Below are 21,829 nucleotides of genomic sequence, written 5' to 3'. Positions count from 1 at the left end.
TTCCCATAGTACTGGCTCTCCCCCAGGACATAATTAGGGCCCCGTGGGGGAAAAAAAATTTGAACCAGGAAAAGTAAAGGAATGTCTTGGGATAAAAGCAATAAACCAAGATGGATTCCCACCACAAACACCACGGAGAGGACTGGGACTGTCTGTCTGTTGGGAAGAGGAGGAAAACTTACCTGCAGGCACACCTGCCCTGAGCACAGAGTGCCCAGGCCTGGAGCTCGAGGGGCTGGGATAAGGCACTAATTGTCCTACCCTGACAAAGGATCTTTGAATCCCTCTGTGCTGACAAAAATGGCTGCGTTTCCCAAAAAAAAAAAAAAAAACAACAAAAAAACCAAAACAAAGAAAAAAATAAATAAATCCAAAGGACAAGGAGTACTTTGCATCTTGGCCAAGTGGAGATGAGACATTGTGCTGACTGTGTGTGTTATGAATGCACTAAAATAAAGACAGATGAAGCAGAACGCTATTCCAAAAGCAGTGCAAGTGGAGTGAAAGCATTTCCATACGAACCTGGCTTTAAAAACTGGGCTGTCAAAAGAACAGTTAAATGTAACACAAAGTAAGAAACTGTCCAATCACTAATGGTAGTTTTTTTTTTTTCTTTTGCTTTGTTTTCAATTCACTGCTTGCAAGTAATGTATTTATTAAAGAAGAGTGAAAGCATAAAATAAATTCAACAAGTCAAGACCAGCTGGGAGATTCAAGAGCGGTGTGTTGTGACTGACACAGTGAAGGGGGAAACAAATGTTAAAGGGAAAAAGAAAAATTTAGAAGGGTTATACACATTAGCACCACTTTTACAGAACCACTCAAGAGGATGGTCGCGAGCTGTTTGACATAAATTGGAATTATGCCTGAACGTCGTCCTGTCTCAGTTCCCAGGAAGGGGGTGGTTTTCCCAGCCCAATTTTTTCCATTTGTTTGTTTACACAGTGGAGCTAATTTTAAATCCTGCTGAATTGAAATGGAGCATCTTCTGTTTCGCTGAACAGGGAGGAGAACTCCAGTAATTTAATATTAATCTTTGAGCTGGGACCTGGTCATTAGTCTGCTCGTTTCCAGCCACGTTCAGTCTCCTCCCTCCTTTTCCAATGGCTCTGCTGGCCCTTTGACAGAGGCAGACTGACAGAACTGCTCTTCTGCAAATGCTGCTCTAAAAATGAAATGACTGAAGGCCAGGCTTGCTGGGCTCCCATGTGGGGCCAGTCTGCAGAGCCTGGGGAGTAGCCAGGGGTACTGGGACCAAAATTTGACATGGAGCAGCGAATGCTGCAACAGCCAGCAGCTTTTTTCATTTAAATTGCATTTTTAAGTGACAGTTCTGTAAAAGTACAGCCTCTTTCACATAGAAAAGATGGTTTTTTCCACAGAAAACTTCCTGTCCGTGTCAAAGGCTGTCATTCCTTTTGAACAGACTATCCTCAGCTGCAGCACTTTTCCTACAGAAGAGCTGCACTGATGCACAGAAATGCCACAGTCGAGGAGGGCTGGCACAAGTCTCCTCACTTTCTTCCTCTGCCATCCTGGAGCTCCCTGTGTTACAGCCACAATAAAATTTACTGAGGCAGCCAAAACAGGTGTCCCAATAGGTGTCTGAGTGAGGAAGGGGGCTCTCCTGTACCACCCAAGGGGGTGGGCACCCAGCCGTGGGGGCTGTGGGTGCTCCATGCAGGGAGAGCAGCTCTGGGTGGAACAACTCACACCCCCCAGCATCATCTCACCCCTCTGGAGCTGATCACCAGTGATCATTTCTATTTACAGATGGAGAACTTGGCATTAATGACAGAGCATAACTTTTCCAAAGGGTATAGGAAATGCAAGGTCTTGACTGCACGAAACCCTCATGGAGCTGGGGAAAAACCTCATCCCAAGTGAGAGGCTCCACCAGCTCCAAACTGGGCTCCTCAGTTCCCCATCCTGTGCCCTCACAAGATGCCCTTGGCTGCTTTCCACAGGGATCAGTGATTCCTAAATGGGATATCCCCAGCAGAAATTTCTGACAAAGGTTCTGGTCGACAGGAAAAGAAATTGCTTCAAATTCAAACATCTGGAGGAGAACACAAAGGTTTTGGTGATGCCTGCGGGGTGGTGCTGCGTTATGGATAAACCACAGCCCTCGTTTTGCCTGACAGGTTTTCCATGAGATCCCCAGGGATTGTATCCCCACTGCCCATCCCAGCACGGGCAGGAACCATTCATCTCTTGAGTGGATTGTAAGCTGTGCTCACTGTGTATGGAGGAATCTATAAGCAAGGATCGGATGCTACTGGGTGAACCCATGCAAACAAGAGGTTGAAAAGATTCCCAAAACAAAACCTAGAGCTCACTACAGATGACACAATGAAGACCAGAGAGAAAAGCCAAATAGTAATGCTACACCATTCAGCTTCCAGAAGCACATTATTTATAGCGCTGTCCACATATGGCTGCTGCTAAATGTCAAATCAGCAGCCTCATCAAATGACACTTTGGAACTAGTGGAGTCCACAGATCTGTACAGATTTCCAGTGCGACACAGCCCGGCCCCGGCTCGGCCAGGCTCCAGCAGCCCGTGGTGTCAGACACCACCGACTGCAGCCTGGGCTGTGGGGAGCTCAGGGACCTCCTCTGTGCCCCAGCAGCGTTAGAGAGAGGGGAAAGGACATTTGTTAGTCAGGACAAGGACAAACTAACAAGCTCCAGGGTGAGTGGGGGGTTCCCAGCGTGGCCTCCAACCTGCAGCGGTGCCGGCGCGGGTGGAGCCCTGACACTGCCTGCACGGGGTCGGGGCTGCTCCGGGGGGCTCTAGGGGGGTCTAGTGCTGCCTCCTACTCCATCTGCACTGCTGGGACGAGGCAAACCAGGAATTCACAGCCAAGAGATTCGATAAACAAGCAGAGATAAGGAATTAACGTGAAGAAAATCTGGATTCTGTTCAAGCTGCAATACTTTGTGACTTCCCGTTCGGGTACCTGAACTCAGTGCACTCAAAATACTTCAGAACAAACACATGCAGCTTCTGGGATCTAAAAAAAGGGTGAAGTGCTCTGATTTTTCAAGGACATCAGACAGCAGTGGTTGCACTGACGTGAACAGCCAGTGTAAGTGCAGCATCTTTCAAACCACAGCAAGAAAAAACGTTACTTGTGGGGGGGAAAAAAAATTATCAGTATTTGCAGCTCTGAAGAGTCCATTGATATGAAATATTTTCTTCAATTTAGTAATGGAAAATAGCTGGCACTCGTTCAGGTCCATCCCTAGCTCCTGGCAGCTCTGTTTTCCATAAATGTACTCTGGTCAGAGTCGCATGTTTCAGTCCAGACATCTTTGGCCTAAACTCGCTGCACACAGCAGGATTTCCACAGGAACAAAAACACCAGTAGGCTAATTGAGGACACGTTTCAACATTGTAATGATCTGTAGACTCCTCAAACCTATTTTTCCAGCCACCTTTGAGTTGCATGCTGTAGCAGTACAGTCAGCACCTCTCAACAGATAATGCTGCAGAGATGGATCTCACGTCAGCTGGGAATGTCGCTCGGACACGGCACGGGAAACCCTCCACCCCAGGACCTCCAAGCACAGCTACCCGTGGGCTCTGGAGCATTTCCACGTCACTAACATGTGGGAAGCTGCATTTAAGAGAATATATTTAATCCACCCTTCAGTCTGTAGAATAACCTTAACCTTCTAACTGGGGAGTGCTTTGATCTGCCGTGGCTATAAACACAGGATGGTTCACCACCCAAACTGTTTCCACACTGAGAAGCAGAGCCTCACTCATGACTCTGAGCAGATTCCTTGGAAAAGGCCAGTTGGATTGCTAACAGAGAACTGGTAAACGATTATAAACCAATTTGTTAATATTGAAATATTATTGAAATAATATTTAGTTGTGTGGTAGTTTCAAAACATAGACTCGCCCTTACTCTTTCCCTCTCAATTTCAGCTCTGGGTGAGCAAACAGCTTAAAATACAACAAGAAAAAAAAATATTAAAAAGCAGAATGAACATCCCTTTCCTGGTGAAAAATCTTGCAGAAGTGCCCCACTGAACCCTGTCAAGAAAACTGCTCCTTCTGTTAATGTGTGTAATCTGCCAATTCAAAAAGCACATTGGTCATTAATAGTGTGGAAGGAAAAATCACCTCCACAGGTGCCAGGAAAGTTGACACTCCCCAGATGGAGAGTTTCTTTTAAGAACCAACAATGTATTCTGCAAAGACCACGTGAGGATGAACTCCAAAAGTGACCAGGTTGTTCCTGACACTGGGCTTGTCCATGAGGCCAAAAAAACACCCCATGCAGCAACCACAGCTTTGAAATCCTGGGACAAGGACACTGGCACAGCTGCCCAGGGCAGGGGGGAGTCACCATCCCTGGAAGTGTTCAAAAAACGCCTGGATGTGGCATTTGGGGACATGGGTTGGTGGTGGCCTTGGCAGTGCTGGGGGAATGGTTGGACCCAATGATCTTACAGGGCTTTTCCAACCTCAATGACTCTGTGATTCTCTTATTACAGACAAAAGAAGAGTGAAACAAACTGTATTTTGAAGAAAAATTTGAGGTTTTAACTCCTCCTCCTCCCAAAACAAGACATTCTCTTGTACTCTTTACCCAACTGTTTTCAAATATAACCATTAGGTTGAATTGTACCTACCAAAAAGTTGTAAAGATTAATAATGTCCTGACATTTGGATGGTGAGAGAGATATATATGAATAAAATATTACAGCCATAATTTAATTTAATTTTGCTGCTGCAGTTCAACATTAATCAAACTGCACAAAGCATTACTCCTACAGATGCTGTGAAGTGCACTGTGAGCCCACATGCCCTCACTGCTGGGTTCAGGGTACCTGCTCATGGTTTAGGTATCATTCCCTTTGGAACACCAGAGATGTGATCTGTGACCCCTTCTGTTCCTCTCTTTGGGAAAACACTTTTGGAAATCAGGTAACCAGTCTAGTCTGCAAGCAGCATTTGAATATTTTGAAATTCTAATTTCCGACGTGGCCCAGAGTAGGCTACCAACAAGTACTTCCCATTACATTTACATCAGGAATCCAGCTTGGCATTTTAATTAAAATCACCAGGTAAGATTGAAGCATTCAGGAGAGCTTTGGGTAGGAATTCCCATCTCTGCAGCATTATCTCATGCGTCATCAATTACTGCCATGCCTAAATCTAGCATCATGCCAGCACATTAAGACAGTAGGTACTATATGCAGTGTTCACTGGACCAGAAGAACAGAAATAAGAAGGGGGAAAGGAAACCCTAGAGAAGAAATTAAAAAAGGCAGACCGTGCAATACAAACCAGATCATGGCTGCTTAGCTAATATGGGCCAACTGCTGCGGAAGAAAAACGTCGAACACCCCAAGTTGGGTAAATTTTTTTGGTAAACATCTAAACACGCACACAAACACACACAACACCAACCTACACACCAACGAGAAAGAGAGACTGAGCTTCTGCTAACACTTAGTGCCTCCTGAGTGCTGACTAGGGGGGAGAAACTTTCATAATGTATCGGGGGAAAGAAACACTTGACGAGTTAATTTCTTAACAAAAATCTGGGCTTAATCAGAACGCCACTAAGTGTCCCTGGATTAGTCACCACAAGTTTTCTTGTTTCTGCAAGAAACTGAAACTGAAACTCAGTGTGCCAAACTTGGGTCCATTTTGGGCTGAACGAGCTCAGTTTAGGCTGAACAAGCTACTGTGCCTGAAACCAGCAGAAGGGGCTTTGCAAAGAGCAAAAGAGTCAAAAAGCTCCTTTTTTTTTTTCAGCTCCAAAAAGCTTAAAAAGGTAAAACTAAATAAAACTTAATTCTTCCCCATCTTATGGGGGAAAATATATTCCACACCTAATTAAAGGTAAAGCAACTTTACAGAAAGGCTCAGGGCAGTTTCAGCTCTGTGGGGAAGGACTGCTGGACTAACACTGATCCCTCTCTCCACGCTCCAGGTGTCGTTCTAACACTTTTACACACCAGTAGTTTTCCAAAAATATAAACTAAAAGGGAGCAAAATACATTTAACTACACTATCCCATCAGGTTTGCATATGAATTAAACTGATTCTTCAAAGAAAAGTATAAAAACTTAAAATAAATACCTATGAATGAATGTATTATTTTAATTAAGTCCTGAAATATCACGTCAAGCTCAAATTTAAACTCACCTATGGTTTTAGAACTACTTCAAGATTAAATCCCAGGCCCACTTAAGCTCAGCATGCAATTTACCACCAAAAATTAACCCTGACTGCCACCAAGGTGCCCACTCCTCTGAGATTTGACTGCATTCACATCAAGTACCATCCGATCACGGCCCAATTCCGGGTGGGATGGGGGTGCTGATAAGTGGGGGGGTCTTACCGATTCGATAGGCTTGTCTAGAGATGCCTGTTCTATCTCCAGGTGCCCCTCTTCATACTGATCAAAGTGATTGCCCTGCAAGAGAAAACAAGGGTCAGCTCCCACAGCACAGCACACACTGCCAACACTTTCGTTTTGGGAGTCAGGTTTGGCTACAGTGACATGTTTTATATAATTCTGCTAAAAAATAAGCTTGTTAAACCCGAGCTCAACTCAGTGTATCAGCTATAAGGACAAAAAAAAAACCCTAAAAAATAAGTCAACTTGGTGATAATCATAAATTGTATAAGTTGGCAAAACATCATACATTTACACTGACAATACTTCTGGGTTTTTTTCTTAAGACAGTCTGTGAAAACACTGAGCACAAGCAGCAGTGCCAGCCTGGAAACCACAGTGGACAAGAAGCAGCAGGAATTGACCCTCCCACCACTACAAAGGGTTTTTGCAAGGCTTTCCTGGCAGCAGGAAATCCAAACTGCTCCAGGGATACATGTGATTTCACACACCTTAAATCAACTAAAACTCACAGTGGTACCAAAGGAAACCTGTCCCTGTGCCCACAGTGCTTGTCCATGGTTTGGAACAGCCCTTCCCACAAATTTAGGTGGCTGCACAGTGATCTGGCAGTGATCTGTCCATGGGAGTGATCCCCCACCACAGTCTTAGTTTTGACCTCAAACAACCTCCTCCCCCACCAGCTGACCACCAACTCCCAAAAGGCAAAATTGGATCTTCCCACTTTTTTGGCTGGATAATGAGCATACAGGATTCCTGAGCTGGGAAGGCAACGGCAGCCCTGATCTCCAGGATGACTGATGGTGCTGGAACACACCAGGGAAGGGCCATTTCAGGAAAAACAAACATCTCCACTGCAGCTCTGCCATAGCTTTCGAGGTTTCTGAAGCCTCAAATTCCTGAGATTGCAAACATGGTGAACCATTTTTGGCTGTTCAACAGGTCCATGATGTAACAAATCCACATGAGCACAGACCTGGAAAGGGAAAACTCAGACTTCCTAGCTATAAACCCAGAAGGAAAGAGGAGAGATCCCTGCAGCTGGGATGAGCCCCAAAGCCACTGAAGGGGGTTGTTTCAGCAGGCTCACCTACATTCCCAGGCTCTGCTCAGCATCACAGGAACCCCAGGAGGTGCCAATCCTTGGCTGTCACCCTCCACTCCTCCCCCAGGCCCCCCAGTGCCACTGGAGCCTCCAGCTGCTCTGTGCACTCCAAAACCCTGGCAGGTTTTATTTGCATCCCAGCTCCATAATCACTTGGAGGAGGAACACACACACCACTGCCAAGAGAAACATGTTGTCACCCTCCTCCTTTCTACCAGCACTAACTTTTCCTTCTGCAGGAATTTTAATGGAAGCCGGCACGTCAAAGAGCAAACTGCCGTTAACGGACCGATGGCTGGAATATCACAAGCCTCCCAAAATCCTCTGGAAGGAGTGTTTGCATCCAGCAATGCAAATCTGCAAGGGACCATCCTGACCGAAACCTGGTGCCAAGAGAACATGCTTTGATGCTGGTGCCCCAACTTCCAGCCCATCCATCATCTGGAGTCCCCGGTGGTAATTCATCCCGGCCACGCTCTGCTCCCGGGCGGCATCTTTCCCACGGCCTCTCCAGAGCAAATTTGGGGCTTAATCTGCAGGCAGAAATCCACTCCCAGCTTGCCTTTTTTTTTTTTGTTTTGGACAGCCTTCAAGGAACAAGCTGAAGGCAAACTTACCATGCACGAGCAGTCGCTGGGCTGCTTTAAAAAGCCAAAACCCCCCGGGGTGTGGATGGACAGACTGTGCGTGGCAGTGCTGAGGAGTCCGGGAGCCCAGCACGGAGCAGACACCACAAAACCTGCCCCAACCACCCAGGGACACGGCCCAGACTCCCAAAAACCAGTGCCCAAGAGAACAAGAGCAGCCAGGAGTGCACATGCTGCTTACACTGGCAACAACACATAGCTAGACTTCATGTATTTAAAAATTAAACCCATGTAACATTAATTAACACTTGAAACCCTCTCAGCACAAAGCAGACACCTCCTTTCACTCGCTGCCTGCAGGTAGCTCAGAACACGTCACTAAATTACCTGGAACAAGTGAAATATTCCTGCCCACTCCCTGGCTCCTGCAGAGCACTGCCTGCCAAAACACTGAGAGCTGTTTTCACCAAGGCAAGGGTCAACCCCAGTTCGAGAGCAGCAGGTCTGGCTGCTCTGAGCCTTCACTACTCGCTTTCTCAGTGCTTAAAACAACATCTCCTCCCAGAAACAGAGTAAAAGGCTGAGTACTCCCTGTGCTCAGGGAAATGAGAGAGCAAATAAACCATTCTCCCCAAGCTCTGGTGATCCCACCACTACCCACTCCATATATTTTGGGGGTTATTTTAGATATTTATATTTTTGGGGAGTTTATTATCTACTTGTTCCTGGTAACAAGTAGGGATGGGTTGCTTGTTTTTACAAAGAGCAGCAACACTAACACCAGAATTTTCCATAGAGGCAGGTGCTGCCTGTCTCCTGGAATTCATGGGCACACAAATGCCAGCAAGCACAGGGGACAGGCCCCATGGGAATGCTGATAACCTGCTCCTGTGCCTGTTCCAGGCTTGGCAATTCCAGGTTTTGGGATAACAAAGTGCCCAAAATGAGCTGAAATCAATAGTCATCGCAGAGACTGCTCTTTATTTATCAGTACTTAAAATAAATGATAAAGGAATTTTTTCTTTCCACCATTAAGTGACTCAACCTGGGAAAAGGCAAGTGGACAATCCAATGGTCACAGTGGAGTTGGATTTTTGGGGTGTTCAGGCTGGTGGTGCCCAGTGAGGGAGGAGTGAAAAAAGGGTTCTATGGCCACAACAAACAGCTCGTTAAGGCAACACTCTCTGCCACTGTGGGGATCCCAGGCCTTCTGGAGCTGGGACTTGGGGGGCTGGAGGTAGCACAGTCTGTCCCTTTGCCTCCTCATCCCTGGAGCTGGCTAAGGAACAAGTTGGGGGGAATTCCATCTGTTTTCCCTCTTTTGCAATCCTTCAGCCTGGCACATCGAATGGATCCATGTAACATTTCTGTTTTGCTGTACCTTTAGACAATGAATCAGAGGAAGACAAAATACTTTAACATTTAAATCTAACAATTAATTAAGCTCTAAACGCTGAATGTTGAGAATAAACTACATTTCTGGCAAACACGAACCACAAGCACAGATCCCATTTCAGTATGATTTTGATCTGTGTCTTTTGCAGACTTGAGGGATGATTCCCTCTTCAGAGGAAACCTGTAGGTGAAAAGAAGGATTCAATCCCTACAATGCCCCTCCATTTTACAGCTGCCTGTATCAGGCTCTCTCACTTCTGCTTTGTGAAACAAGATGTGTTGCACTGTCCCCTTCTCACAGACACTCCCTCCATCCACCCCAGAATACCAGAGCAAATTCAATGAGAGGCTTCCACTCCAGCAGCATTTATTGCTCTCACTTTGTGCTACCTCTGCTGGTGCTTCACTACAACCACACTGAAATCCAATATATTTCACTACTTCATGAGGAACAAGGACAAGCCTCCAACATCTAAACACTCCTCACACACCACTTGGCTCCTTGTTGCACTTGTCTCCAGGAGCCAACGTGTTTGTGCCCTGTGATTTTTTGTGTAATATCATCTGAACTTTGGCTCACTACCCACTCTGGTTACTCAGTCACATGTTCTCTGCTCTCTCCCCCACTTTCCCATTGTTTGATCCTTGCCTGAAGCTCTTGGCCAAACCTTAACTCCTGGAGCCCTCACACGCTGAACCACTGAGTTATGAACACGGCATTCAAAAAATCAACCAACCAAAGCTGCCTCCATGCAGGGTTTCAGACCCCCATCCTCCCTTATTTGGACTGGAAATACTTCAGAGCCCTGGTCCAATAAATGTAATTTTGTCCCAGATTAAACCCACTGCATTTCCTGGGACAATTCATAGCTCAAATTCAAAGCTGCTGCTTTCCTGCTCACAAGATCCCAAATGTTTTAACAGTGAGACCCAGTTGGTACCATTAAAAAAAGAATTTAGGACCTTAATTACACTTTCATCCCAAAATCATTAGTGGCAATTATTGCTGCCAATAAATGATTCAGTGAAAGTGAAATGAATTGTTGATTTAAGGCCATTTATCAAAGTTTAATATCAGAGAATTCACTCCCTCCCCAACACAAGGCACCTTTCCAGGAAGGTGGGCAAAGACAAAGCACATAAGGACACACAGAAATTACCAGGAGGGGAAACCCTTCCAAAGAATCTTCATGACAACAATGCAGAAGAAAATCTGCTCCCTCTCACACCCCAAAGGGTGTATCCAAAACCAGAGCAACTCGTGGGCACTGCCTGCATTCCTAAGTCACCTAAAGCATCACCAACACAAAGGGCAAGGAATGATGAGTCACTTCAGCAGCTTTGAGGCCATCAGACCGCCCTGGACATCAATCACTGCACTGCTCCCTGCGATCTGCCCGATCACAGAGCACAGGAAGATGTCAGCAAGCAGAACACATCCACACAGTGCTCATTCCTGACAGGAATTAGTGCTTTCCCTAATGAACAGCCCTAAGTTATCCGTGTATTATCCCAAAAGCCTCCAGCCCAGCAGCTCAGCGGAGATGGGAACAGGCTCCAACAAAGGAGCAGGACAGTGGAGATGGGAGTGCAGGGTTTCCTCTCAGGATGCTTCCCTTCAGCTGTCCTGCAGCTCCACCGGAGCTCAGCCACACCAGCCTGGTGGTTATTAACACCAGAGATGATGATGTGAGTTACAAAACCCAGCAAAGCCCAGCAGGAAGAGCCCAGGATGGGAAAACCTGTGGAAAGCACTGCCTGCTCCCCAAACCACAGCGCCTTCAATGGAGGGAAATAAGGAAAGGTTCTGGCATAAAACCCCCGTGGCTCTGCCTGGGAGCATTAAAGCAGGGATGGCTGGAGAGGGAACAGCCAGAATGCAGCTGCTGAGACGTCACAGCAGAAACAATCTATTTATGTCCCTACTGGATTTCAGGAAGGCACTCCAAGGCTGGTTCGCGTGACCAGGACAATAACAATCGAAATAAAGTAATTTTGCAGAAAAGCCTTGACTATACTCACTGGTATTATTCCTTAAATGCACTGGAAAAGAGCACAGCGTGATCGTGATTGCTTAACTGCACTTGAAAAGAGCACAGCGTGCTTCCTTAGATATTCAAAAATTAGTTTTACGCTGGGAGAGTTATCAGAAGAAGACTCGAAAAAAATCACATTTATACTGCATTTACTCTAGAAAATGGAATTTTAAAACACAAAAGCAAATCGGCACCACTTCTGCATATCCCATTTATCCATCATTTCAATCAATAAATCTTAAACTCTAAAAATATTAAGTCAAGCAATAAAATTTAGGGTTGTTAACCACAAGTCCCACTTGAAAACATTTAACCAAGCCCACTCCCCATTCCCAAAAGCCCTGCAGCCATTAGGCTGTGAACCAGAGGCTGAGACACCAAGAATATCCAAAAAGAGAAATAAGTACCCACAAAAAAGGCTGTTTTCTAGTGTGGATAAAGTCAGGGCAGACTGTGTGAGCTCCAGATCCCGCAGTATTTTCCTCCTGGAGCTGGGAAGCACAGCTGACATTTCCTGCAGCCCTCCCGGGATGGGTCAGCACAGATGCAAGGTCTGAGCTCAGGGAACCGAAGCAGCATCTGAGCACAAGTGAGCAAATGCCAAAATTCTCCCTCCCCGCACGCACACGGCACCTTCCCAGGCAGGGGGGAAAGAAACTCAGGGATTCCAGGAGGAAATATCCTGTTAAACGTACAGTTTTCTTTTCTAAAGGAGAGGGAGCAGTTACAAGACCTTCAGAAGATAAGGTACCTTATCATCCTTTCCCTTTTCCCAAAGCTGGCTCCCAGCACTCCTGCCAACACTGCAGAGCCAGGACAGCCGTGAGAACACTGCCTGTGCCCCACCAGTGCCACGGCCCAGCCAGGCTCAGGGACTGCTCTGCTGGACCTGACTCCTTCCTGAGCAGCAATGTCAGCAAACCATCGACACTCGTGTCTGGTTTTGTACTCGGTCCTCTTTTTACAAACCTCTCTGGCTGAAGCAGCTGTTTCCAGACCCTCTGGTTTCACTTCCCCACACGCTGCCCAAGGGTGAGACAAACCAGCACCTGCAGCTGAGAGGGACACGTGGGACACACAGGAGAATAAAAACCCACTCCAGGCACGGATGAATTGTGAGAGGGAGGAGTGACAAGGTCTGCCAGTGCCCCTCTGATTTTGTTTTTGTGGGGCTCTATCCCTGCCATCACACCGACCTCAGCAGAGAATTTCAGCCAAGAGAAGGAGAGGGAGGGCACTAAACCAAACCCAGTTCACCACGACTGATTAAGTGTTTGTCACACACAGTCAAAATGTAACGGGTTTGTAACATCTCTGCAAGACCCACACGGCCCTACCCACACTGACTCCAGATCACAGCAGTAATTCCTGCTGCCCCTTCCAGCTCGGCAGGACCTGATGACTCCATAGGATGGAGGAGCTCCAAAACATAATTGATGCAGACAACCGTGTTGATGTTTAGAAATCCATCCAGAGAATTCAAAAACAACTCCAGGAAAGCGTAGCTTAGATCAGTTCTTGAATATTCATCATGCACCCAGGAGAAAATACATGTTCAAGACCAACATGCTCCTAGAAGGTAGATCCATCCAACCCTGGAAACTTTCTTGGATTAATTTTAAAGGCCACATGGGTTTTCAAAGCTATAAAAAGCAATACAAAAGCAATTTTGTACTGGCACCTGGAAAGCCTTTGTTAATGCTTCCCAGAACAAAACCATCCTTTTTCCTGTTGTTCCCTGCAGTGTCTGTAAAGACACACACAAAAAAATAATCAGTGATCCCTTTCCAAACCACACAGAGGTGAAACATTCCCAAACAACACGTTCTCACTGTTAGAAATCTCTTTCCCAGTCCCTTCCCTGTATATAAGCAACACAAGAGGGAAGTACGGACACAGCACATCTGCACACCCCCCAAACAGCTGAATATTTACAGTCAACATCTTGTGAAAGCTGCAGCAAAACCTCATTTTCGGCAGACACACACATCAATTATTCTGAGAGTACTTAACAGGAAAATCCTCTCAAGTCAATACAACAAAAGCAATCACTTGAGACTTGGAGATGAATTTAAATTGGCACCGTTTGAAAGAAACACCTTGGAATTGCACGCTGAGAAGCTGATGGCACCTTTTGTTTACCAAACTAAAAATTAATTTTGATGGCAAAGCTCTACCTGTTAAGTCCAAAAACACTGAAAAACCACTCACCAGATCTGGTTTAAACCAGGAAAACGTGCCTATGAACACCCACTTAGAGCTGTCCAAATAAAAACACGTTCTACAGATAAACAGCTTGTACCACAAGGAGTGGGAGCCAGAGGCAGGTCCCTGCTTTGCATAATTTGGCACCAAACAAGAACAATTCCATGTCTTCCAGATTCCTTCTGCTGCACCAACGGCAGCTGGGGATCTGTTCCAGCACACAGGGATGCTCTGCAGTCCTTCACAGCTGCACCCAAGAGCATCAGCACTGGCCTCACCCAGTTTCTCTTTGCCATTTCTTAACACGCCTCGATGCAGAAGGTGCTGCAGCTTCCAGCACCCACATCTTCATGGCTAAGCAGGACTTCCAGACAATTACAGAGTCATGGAATGGGTTGGGAAGGACCTTAAAGACCACCTCATTCCACCCTCCTGCCATGGGCAGGGACACCTTCCACTAGCCCAGGTTGCTCCAAGCCCCGTCCAACCTGGCCTTGGACACTTCCAGGGATCCAGGAGCAGCCACAGCTTCTCTGGGCAACCTGTGCCAGGGCCTCCCCATCCTCCCAGGGAGGAATTCCTTCCCAGTATCCCATCTAACCCTGCCCTCTGGCAGTGGGAAGCCATTCCCCCTTGTCCCCAGTCCCTCTCCAGCTCTTCTGGAACCCCTTTAGGCCCTGGAAGGGGCTCTCAGGTCTCCCTGGAGCCTTCCCTTCTCCTGGGGAACCCCCCCAGCTCTCCCAGCCTGGCTCCAGAGTAGAGGGGCTCCAGCCCTCAGAGCAACTCTGTGGCCTCCTCTGGACTCACCTCATCAGCTCCATGTCCTTCCTCTGCTGGGAGGCAGCTCTGCAGGGGGGCAGAGGGGCAGAATCCCCCCCTCCCCTGCTGCCCACGCTGTGGGGTGAGCCCAGGACATGGGGGGTGTCTGGGATGCCAGAGCACATTGCTGGGGCACGTTGAGCTTCTCATCAACCAACATCCCAAATCCTTCTCCTCAGGGCTGCTTTCAGTCCATTCTCCCAGAGTGCCTGGATTGCCCTGACCAAGGGCAAGACCTTGCACTTGGCCTTGTGGAACTTTGTGCTGTTCCCATAGAACCACCTCTCCAGGTCCCTCTGGATGTCCCATCCCTTCCCTCCAGTCTGTGACCCCACCAGACAGCACAAGGGAAAGAGAAAAAGCCCTGATGGGACAGGGTGCTAATCATTTCATATTTAGGGTGTAATTTATTTACCACTACAAACTTCCAGCTTCCTGCCTTCTTTTCTTTCTTAGTGTGGTGTCCTACTCGACAAAGGGTTGTTCCTAAACCAAAGCATCGCAGAAAATCTCACTCAGGAGCACATTAACTGGATTCAAACCCCATTCAGTGCTTTTATCAATGACCAGAGGACACAGAGCCAGCTCAGTCTGCAGATCAGGAAGCCCAACAAAGGGTGAATGCACGATGTGTTTGCACAGAGCAACCTGACCGCGTGTAAAAGTCCCCAACACCATGTCTGCTTTCCCAGAGCCCTGTACAAACACAGCCACAGCACAGGGCTGCACCCAGCAGGCAGCAGAAATCCCACTTTAAACCTCCTCATGCAACAGAAAGGATAAAAATACAGTCCAAGGGTGTGCAACAGAGGAATAAAGTAGTAAAAAAGATGTTTGTCTCTGGATGTTATACAGATAAGTGTCTACTCTAGACTCTTCTGTGTTAGTTTTATAGTCACAAGTGTGGACAATTTAAGATGCAGAAAGCTGTAACAACACAAAGGGGAAATGCCCTACTATAAGAGAATTCAGAGGTCAGGCTGTTAAGGTTCTCAGAAGAAGCTAAAACTGAGCAGAAATGCTATATATGCCCTCATACAAGAGCATAGTGATGTGTGCTTTGGCAAAGCAGAGAAGGACATAAAAAACAACAATGAAAAGCTGAATATAATAAAATGTACAAGAAGAATTAAGGAAAATGAACATTTCAGTGACTAAACGATCAGAACAATCTACCAAGGAAAATGTTCCCCATCACCAGTTGTCTTCGAGAGATACTGCAGCCAAACATCAACTCCTGGACTCAGAGCAGGATAAACGATGGGAATTGAAAGTTAAGTGAGAGCTGGATGTTTGAATGGCATCCTGATATCAACTTCTGCCTTTAAAACTGTGAATGGCCAGAATCTCAAATTAATTGCCCATAGAGCTGCTTGAAGGGGGAAAGTCCCAAGAATCACCACAGATTTTAAACTGTGTGGCAGGAGAAAAGCCTCAGCCGAGGAAGTGCTGCCCAAGAACTGCAGTGGTGCTTTTTATCTGACGAACTCCTGAAGCTCTACATCCCCAGACAGTGGGTGGCTGGAACCCAGTTAGCAGGGTGGGTTTTGTTTTGCAGGGGGTGACTCAGAAGCAGCTGAGGTAGCTCAGACATAGTTTGTGGGGCTGTAGAAGAAAGTGTTTCCTTTCCCATTCACTCAGCCTTGGCACTGGAGAACAGACAACACAGAGTGGGGAGAGGCACAACCAAGACAGGAAAGAAGGTCTAAATAAAATTAACTCACCACCTGAATCCCAGGAATGCACACTGAAGTTCAGACCCTCCCATGATGTTCTAAAACTGGAACCAATACTTCTTGATCTACTTTATAACACTTTCCCCCAGTCTTCTCCTCCCTTCCTCACTCACACAGGGAGGTAAAAAAAAACAGTCACAGTTCTGCTGTTCCAGCTTTGCTCAGCTGAGAGGTCAGAGCGTCCTGCCAAGGAGGTGAGAGCCATATTCCTCCTGTGCCGGGCCCACACCAGAAACATAACCCCAATCTAATGAAAAATGAGCATCTCCAAACAGTATGAACAGATTTTTAAAAATCTCCGATTAATTCTTCAATTAGAAAACAGCCCATGGAAAAGGCTGGCTGACTGCTTGCAGCTACTCCTGCCAAAGGCAAATTCACACTCCAGGATCTTGGATCTGCTGGAAGCTCAGTGTAACACATTTTGCAGAGATTCCAATCCTCGTTCCCCCACATTAAGTTTTTCTTCTCCCAATTAGTCAAGGCGGACGAGACAAAATGACCCCATTTATCTCCTTGCAGCGCAGAGAGGAGCCATCAGCTGCCTGTGCCACCTCCCCCCAAGCAGCCAGGCCTGCTGAAGGACATGGAAACCAAATGCTCTTCCCTCAGGCAGCACCTGGGAAGTGAACTGGAGCTGCAGCCAGAGCACACACTCATTAAAGACGGGTTCAAACCCTCCCAGCTGCCCGGCAAAGCGCTGCCTAAGCTGCTTGGGAACACAACTTATCCCTGACACTCTGCCAATTAAAAAGCATAAAATCCCCCTGCCAGCAGCACTCAGCTCAACCTGCTGGGAGCAGCAGCAGTGATGTGCTGGGTTAGCTGTTCAAATCCTTTGCAGAGGGGAAAACAAATCCCACCTGTCCTCTTGGAATAAGCAGGAAGAGCCGAGCTGAGGTTCAGAGTGGCTACACTTCCACCCAGTCGGGCAAACCAGGTATTCCTGCTGGGTGGAAGTGTTGTCCTGTTGTGCTGACTACACAGCAGTAAAAAACAGAGACAGAACAGCCTGTGTTCCGTCTGGCTAATGATGCCAGCAAGTGCAATGTACGTAGGAAGAGGAAATTATTGTACACACAGACACATATGGCTCGTGATATTTCTGCTTCAACAATGGAAAGGAGAGAGAGGCAGCAAGAAAACATTTTCTCAACATCTGGGAGTAAGTGGGAGCTCCACTGGGTGTCAGCAACATAGAGACATCCATAATATTTATTCTTTGAGTTTGCACAGCTAATCTAAAGAACAAAATCATTGCAAGCACAAAAATAGCACTAAAATGTATATTTACTTATTGCAGCAGGCTCATGTGTTCACACAGCTTTCACTAATGTTTCTAAAATATTCTGTTGGCGTAATCTACAGCTATTGTTCGTAATTCCTTGAAGTTAAACTGGTTCCTGTTTGTCTCTGCCAGGGAAGCCTGTCAGTCAAGGGACAGTGGCATAGACAAGTGACAGAGCCTGTGACAGAACTATGACAAACTCCACGACCCCTGGCCTGAAGGGTTAAGCTTGTCAGCATCCCACTCAAAAATAACCCTTCTTGTACGGAAAATGGAAAAATACTGGGATTTATTTGGGTGAGCCACTCAGCAGACTTCACTTGCCACTGCAGAGCTTGGAGAGAGGCAAGAGAAGGAAGGTCAGGGATATCCTTCCTCCTCCACTAATCCATCTCCCTGCCCAGGGCTCCCAAAGGAAGAGCTGTGCCAGCCTGGCCAGGGAAAGATCCATATGACAGGCAGAGCACAGCTCAAGGCCTTTCACTGGAGCTGCCCTCAGGTTCAGCACCTTCAAAATACAGCCAGAACCAGGGGCTTTCCCTCGAGTTTCTCTGAGGTTTGAGAGCTTAGGGAAAAAGGGAAGAGGATCTTCACCTTTAGTGCAGCCTCTAAAGCTACAGAGCACAGCAACAGCGAGACAATCCTGTAAGAAAACCCCCAAAGCCCTTAATCAGCTCACTGCAGTGATATCCTCCCGGGCCATTCCTGCTCCTTTGGTAACTTCAACTTCCAAACCATCCTGAGCTTCAAGGTTCCTTCCACCCAACCACAGAGACGGGTCAGAATAACTCCTCCTCTCCCTCCACACCACCATCTTTATCTTTAAGGATATATGACTTCCTTATCCTTACACTAGCCACTCTTTTCCACAGGGTTACCTAACTCCATGAGAGCATCTCCACTCCTTCTGCAGTTCTCTCCACGCCCACCATGTTGGTTTGGCTGCAGTTATGGGAAGGTCCCCCCCTCCCTCTTCTCTCTCCAGTTCTCAGCTGATCTCTCTGCCCAACCCTTCTCCCTCAGCACCTTTTCATGCCCTTCAGACCCTTCATACCTTCTCTTTCTCAGCTGATTTAGGTCCTTCCTTCCTGAACCGATTTCCCTCCAGTGCTGTTTGTTTCCATTCCTGTCTCTCCTGATCGCACTGATCTTCCTTCAGCAAGGCACGGGGGAGGGAGGAACAGCTCCCAGCAGCTCTCTAACCTTTAATCCACTTTTCTCCAGCACATCAGGAGCTCAGAAACCCGAGGATCACCTCTGCTAACCCTGCACTGCCAGCTCTCCCTTGCCCACATCAACACTCATCTTGCCAAACAGATCTTCCCAACACAGAATCTTTTCAGCGGCTGATAACAATAATTAGAACTCTAAAAGGCTTTTTTTTCACTCAGAGACTCTCTTCCATTAGCCACAGCACTAATCCCAAGGCATCTGCCTTTCTTCCAAGCAGCTAAAGGGTTCCTTTGACCCACACTCTTTACTCCTGACCTTTTGTTTCTCTCCCTCTCTCCAGAACATTACACATCCTCTCACTTTGAGATCACAAGCAGAGCACCCCAGAACGAAACCCGAGAGATCCCTCCAGCCTCCCTCCCCCTCCCCACGCCTCCATCCCTCTCCAAGCCGTGTAATTTTAGAGCCCATCTCCCTCTGGCCACGCTCCCTGGGTCTCACCAGCCTGGTAGGGAAGGGGGTCACGTCTGGAGTCACATCCCCTCCAAAGACACAAATTTCACCTGCTGAGGAACTGGAACTGAGGGAAAAGGGCATCCCTGACACTGATAGGAACACTCCTGCAAGGCATCTGCATCCAAACTGGTGACTTGCATGAACAGAGTCTTATTTTTGCTGTATTTTGAGAGCAGTATTTTCTAGGGGCACAGGCGGGTGTGTTTGTACCTACGGTCACAGCAGCCCTGCAAACACTTGGCACAATGAGCATTTCCTTTATCCCACACCCATGTTCTATCTCAGGGGACCACCATCTAAATAGGAAAAAAAAAAAGTCAGAAAGTCTTCTCTGAAAGCAACTTTGAACCTTATTTTTCCTTCTTTCTCATCGAAAAGCCTTCCTCCATGAACTGAACTACAGTTCAGAAAAATCATTAAGACTGCTGACCTGTCCACAGGACCTGGAGCTCCCTCCAATTCAGCGTGACCTTGGCCAATCCCCCTTGCATCTGCTCTTTCCCAGCTCACTGTTTTCACCCTCAATCCCCTGCAAGCCCCAACCGGCTTCAAACTGCTCTTCCCAGGGGACTGATTCCACTTTTCCCTCAAAAGAAGCTTTAACGCACAAAATAAAATGTCTGTCTTCTCACTGGCACGTTTTCAGGGAGAGGAGAACAGAGAAGTGACCCTCCCATAAAAACAAGCCCTGCCTTTTTATTTTTTACTGTATCCTATGGGAAAGACAATAAAAGCCTGGCATCTGACACAGATAAATCCCAATTTAAAACAGTGCCCAGGGAACACAGGGCTGTGACCTGGTTACTGTCTCTGGGCACTCCAAGATTTCGGGATGGGGGAATGGAGCCCTGTTTCCTACCTGACATCACCACACATTCCCTCTGCGAGCCCAGAGCCACGACACAGTAACAGGTTTTGCCACTACAATTATTTTTCTTGCCCCACAAAGGGCAAGGACACGACTGCAGAGCTCACCCATTCCCTGGGTACCCGACTTGGTTCACGTTCCCCATCTCTCCTGTGTTCTCAAGCCCTGTTCGCCCCAGTTCCTGAAACACAAACTTCAAAGCCAAATCAGACTATTTCGGTGTTAATTACGGCTCATTACTTCGTTTAAGGAAATACAGGATGCAACCCAGCCCGTGTTTAGGGCTGTGGCAGGAGCCAAACCTCCATCCACACACCAGGCAATGCACACAAACACGCTGAAAACCTATTTCTTCGTGTTTCTAACACAGTTTAACAACAATCCTTAAAACGTGCATCCCTTAAAACATCCGGAAGCACCATAAATTACTCACTCCTGGATGTCCTGCCTGCTCCCAAGGCTGCACCTTAATGCCAGATTAAGCAGAATTACGCAAGCTCCACACTATAAAAACCCTCCCAAAGCTTTAGGTGAAAGACCCGAGCGAGGAGGAGCAGCCCCATCCCAACCGCGGGCTCCCGAAACAAGGGATCACCAACCAGCCCATCCACAGCCCTCCTCGAGCCGCCTTATCCTCGCTCCTTTTGTTTTCCTTCCTAACCCCGAGACTCTCCCGGGCTGAAGTCAGAGAACAACATGTCATTGTTCGGGCTTAATGAGTCAACGTTAATTTTCGCATTGTTTATTTAAGCCCCCTTTTAAAAACGGCAGCAGTGGCGTTAATTACGTTGAAACACCGATGTTCTCGGCTGGGGGGGGAGGGATGAAATGAGATGAGAAGGAAGAGGCGTTTTCCACAGAGAAGGGGGGTCGCTGGCAGATGTTGGGACAGCGGCGTGCGGGGCTCGGGGGGGTGGTCCCGTCCCAAGGGGGATCCCAGCCCTCACCGGGGGGGGTCCGAGTCCTCGCCGAGATGGGGGTCGGTCCCGTCTCCGGGGGGTGAGGGTTGGTGCCCTCTCGGGGGGGCTGTGACGCGACCCCTCACCGGCGGTGTGTGTTATCCCCTCACCGGGAGGGGGGTGGGTTGTTCCGTCACCGGGTGGTGGTCCGACTCCTCACCGGGAGGGGGGGCGGGTCCCCTCACCGGCTGACCCCGCCGGGTCACCGCCGCCGTCACGACACGCCCTCTCGCTGCCCCCCACAGCCCCCGTGTCACCTTGACAGCCGCCCCCGGCCCCCCGCGCTCCCCTCCGTGGCGGAGCTCCGGGCCCCGCACACAAAGCCCCGGTGAGCGGGGGGTGAGGGGGACGGCTCGGGGCGGCGCTGAGGGGCCCGTGGCCCCGCGGGGACAGTACCTGGAAATCCCTGTCCTCGTTGAAGCGGGAGAACCTGTCCGCCATTTCGCGCCGGCCCAACCCGGCCCGGCCCCGCTCCGGCCGCCGCCGCCTCCGCCCTCAGCACCGCCCCCGCCCGCACCGCGCATGCGCCGCGCGGTCACGTGCGCCAGCAGCGCGCGCGGTCACGTGACCCGCCGGGCCGCCCCCTCACGGAGAGGCGGCACAGAACGGCTCCGGTCCAGCGGGAGCGGCGGCACGGCGGGGAGAGCGGGAAGGGGCTCGCACCGCCGGCCGCGCCCCCTACGGCTCCGCCGCGGCGGGTTACGCGTCCTGCCGAGCCTCGCTGCGTGTCCGGAGGCAGCGCGCACGGGGAGG

At 48.3% G+C, this 21,829-nt stretch overlaps 1 protein-coding gene across 5 annotated transcripts in view; it reads right to left on the bottom strand.

Moving 5' to 3' along the window:
• The window catches only part of GPATCH8 (G-patch domain containing 8), a 54,024-nt gene extending 32,436 nt beyond the window's left edge, over positions 1-21,588 (bottom strand). For 3 of the 5 annotated variants that reach the window (XM_051772713.1, XM_051772712.1, XM_051772711.1), the window contains exons 1-3: positions 21,473-21,543; positions 6,372-6,446; positions 523-540 (exon numbers count right to left, since the gene is read on the bottom strand). Coding sequence is in view for 1 of the 5 variants with exons in the window: in XM_051772710.1 (XP_051628670.1) it covers positions 6,372-6,446; positions 21,473-21,517 (120 nt within the window). In the remaining 4 variants the exon portion in view is untranslated. Of the gene's footprint in view, positions 1-522; positions 541-6,371; positions 6,447-21,472 lie in introns of those variants that run through there. The other 2 variants (XM_051772710.1, XM_051772714.1) reach the window with 2 other exon arrangements.
• Positions 21,589-21,829: the final 241 nt, after the last annotated feature.

This window comes from Manacus candei, unplaced genomic scaffold (assembly GCF_025592945.1).
Source record: "Manacus candei isolate 608988 ecotype Guabito, Panama unplaced genomic scaffold, ASM2559294v1 h1tg000158l, whole genome shotgun sequence".
NCBI classification, from domain to species: domain Eukaryota; kingdom Metazoa; phylum Chordata; class Aves; order Passeriformes; family Pipridae; genus Manacus; species Manacus candei.
Note: the sequence above shows the minus strand (reverse complement) of the source record. Positions and strands in the feature narration are given on the sequence as shown.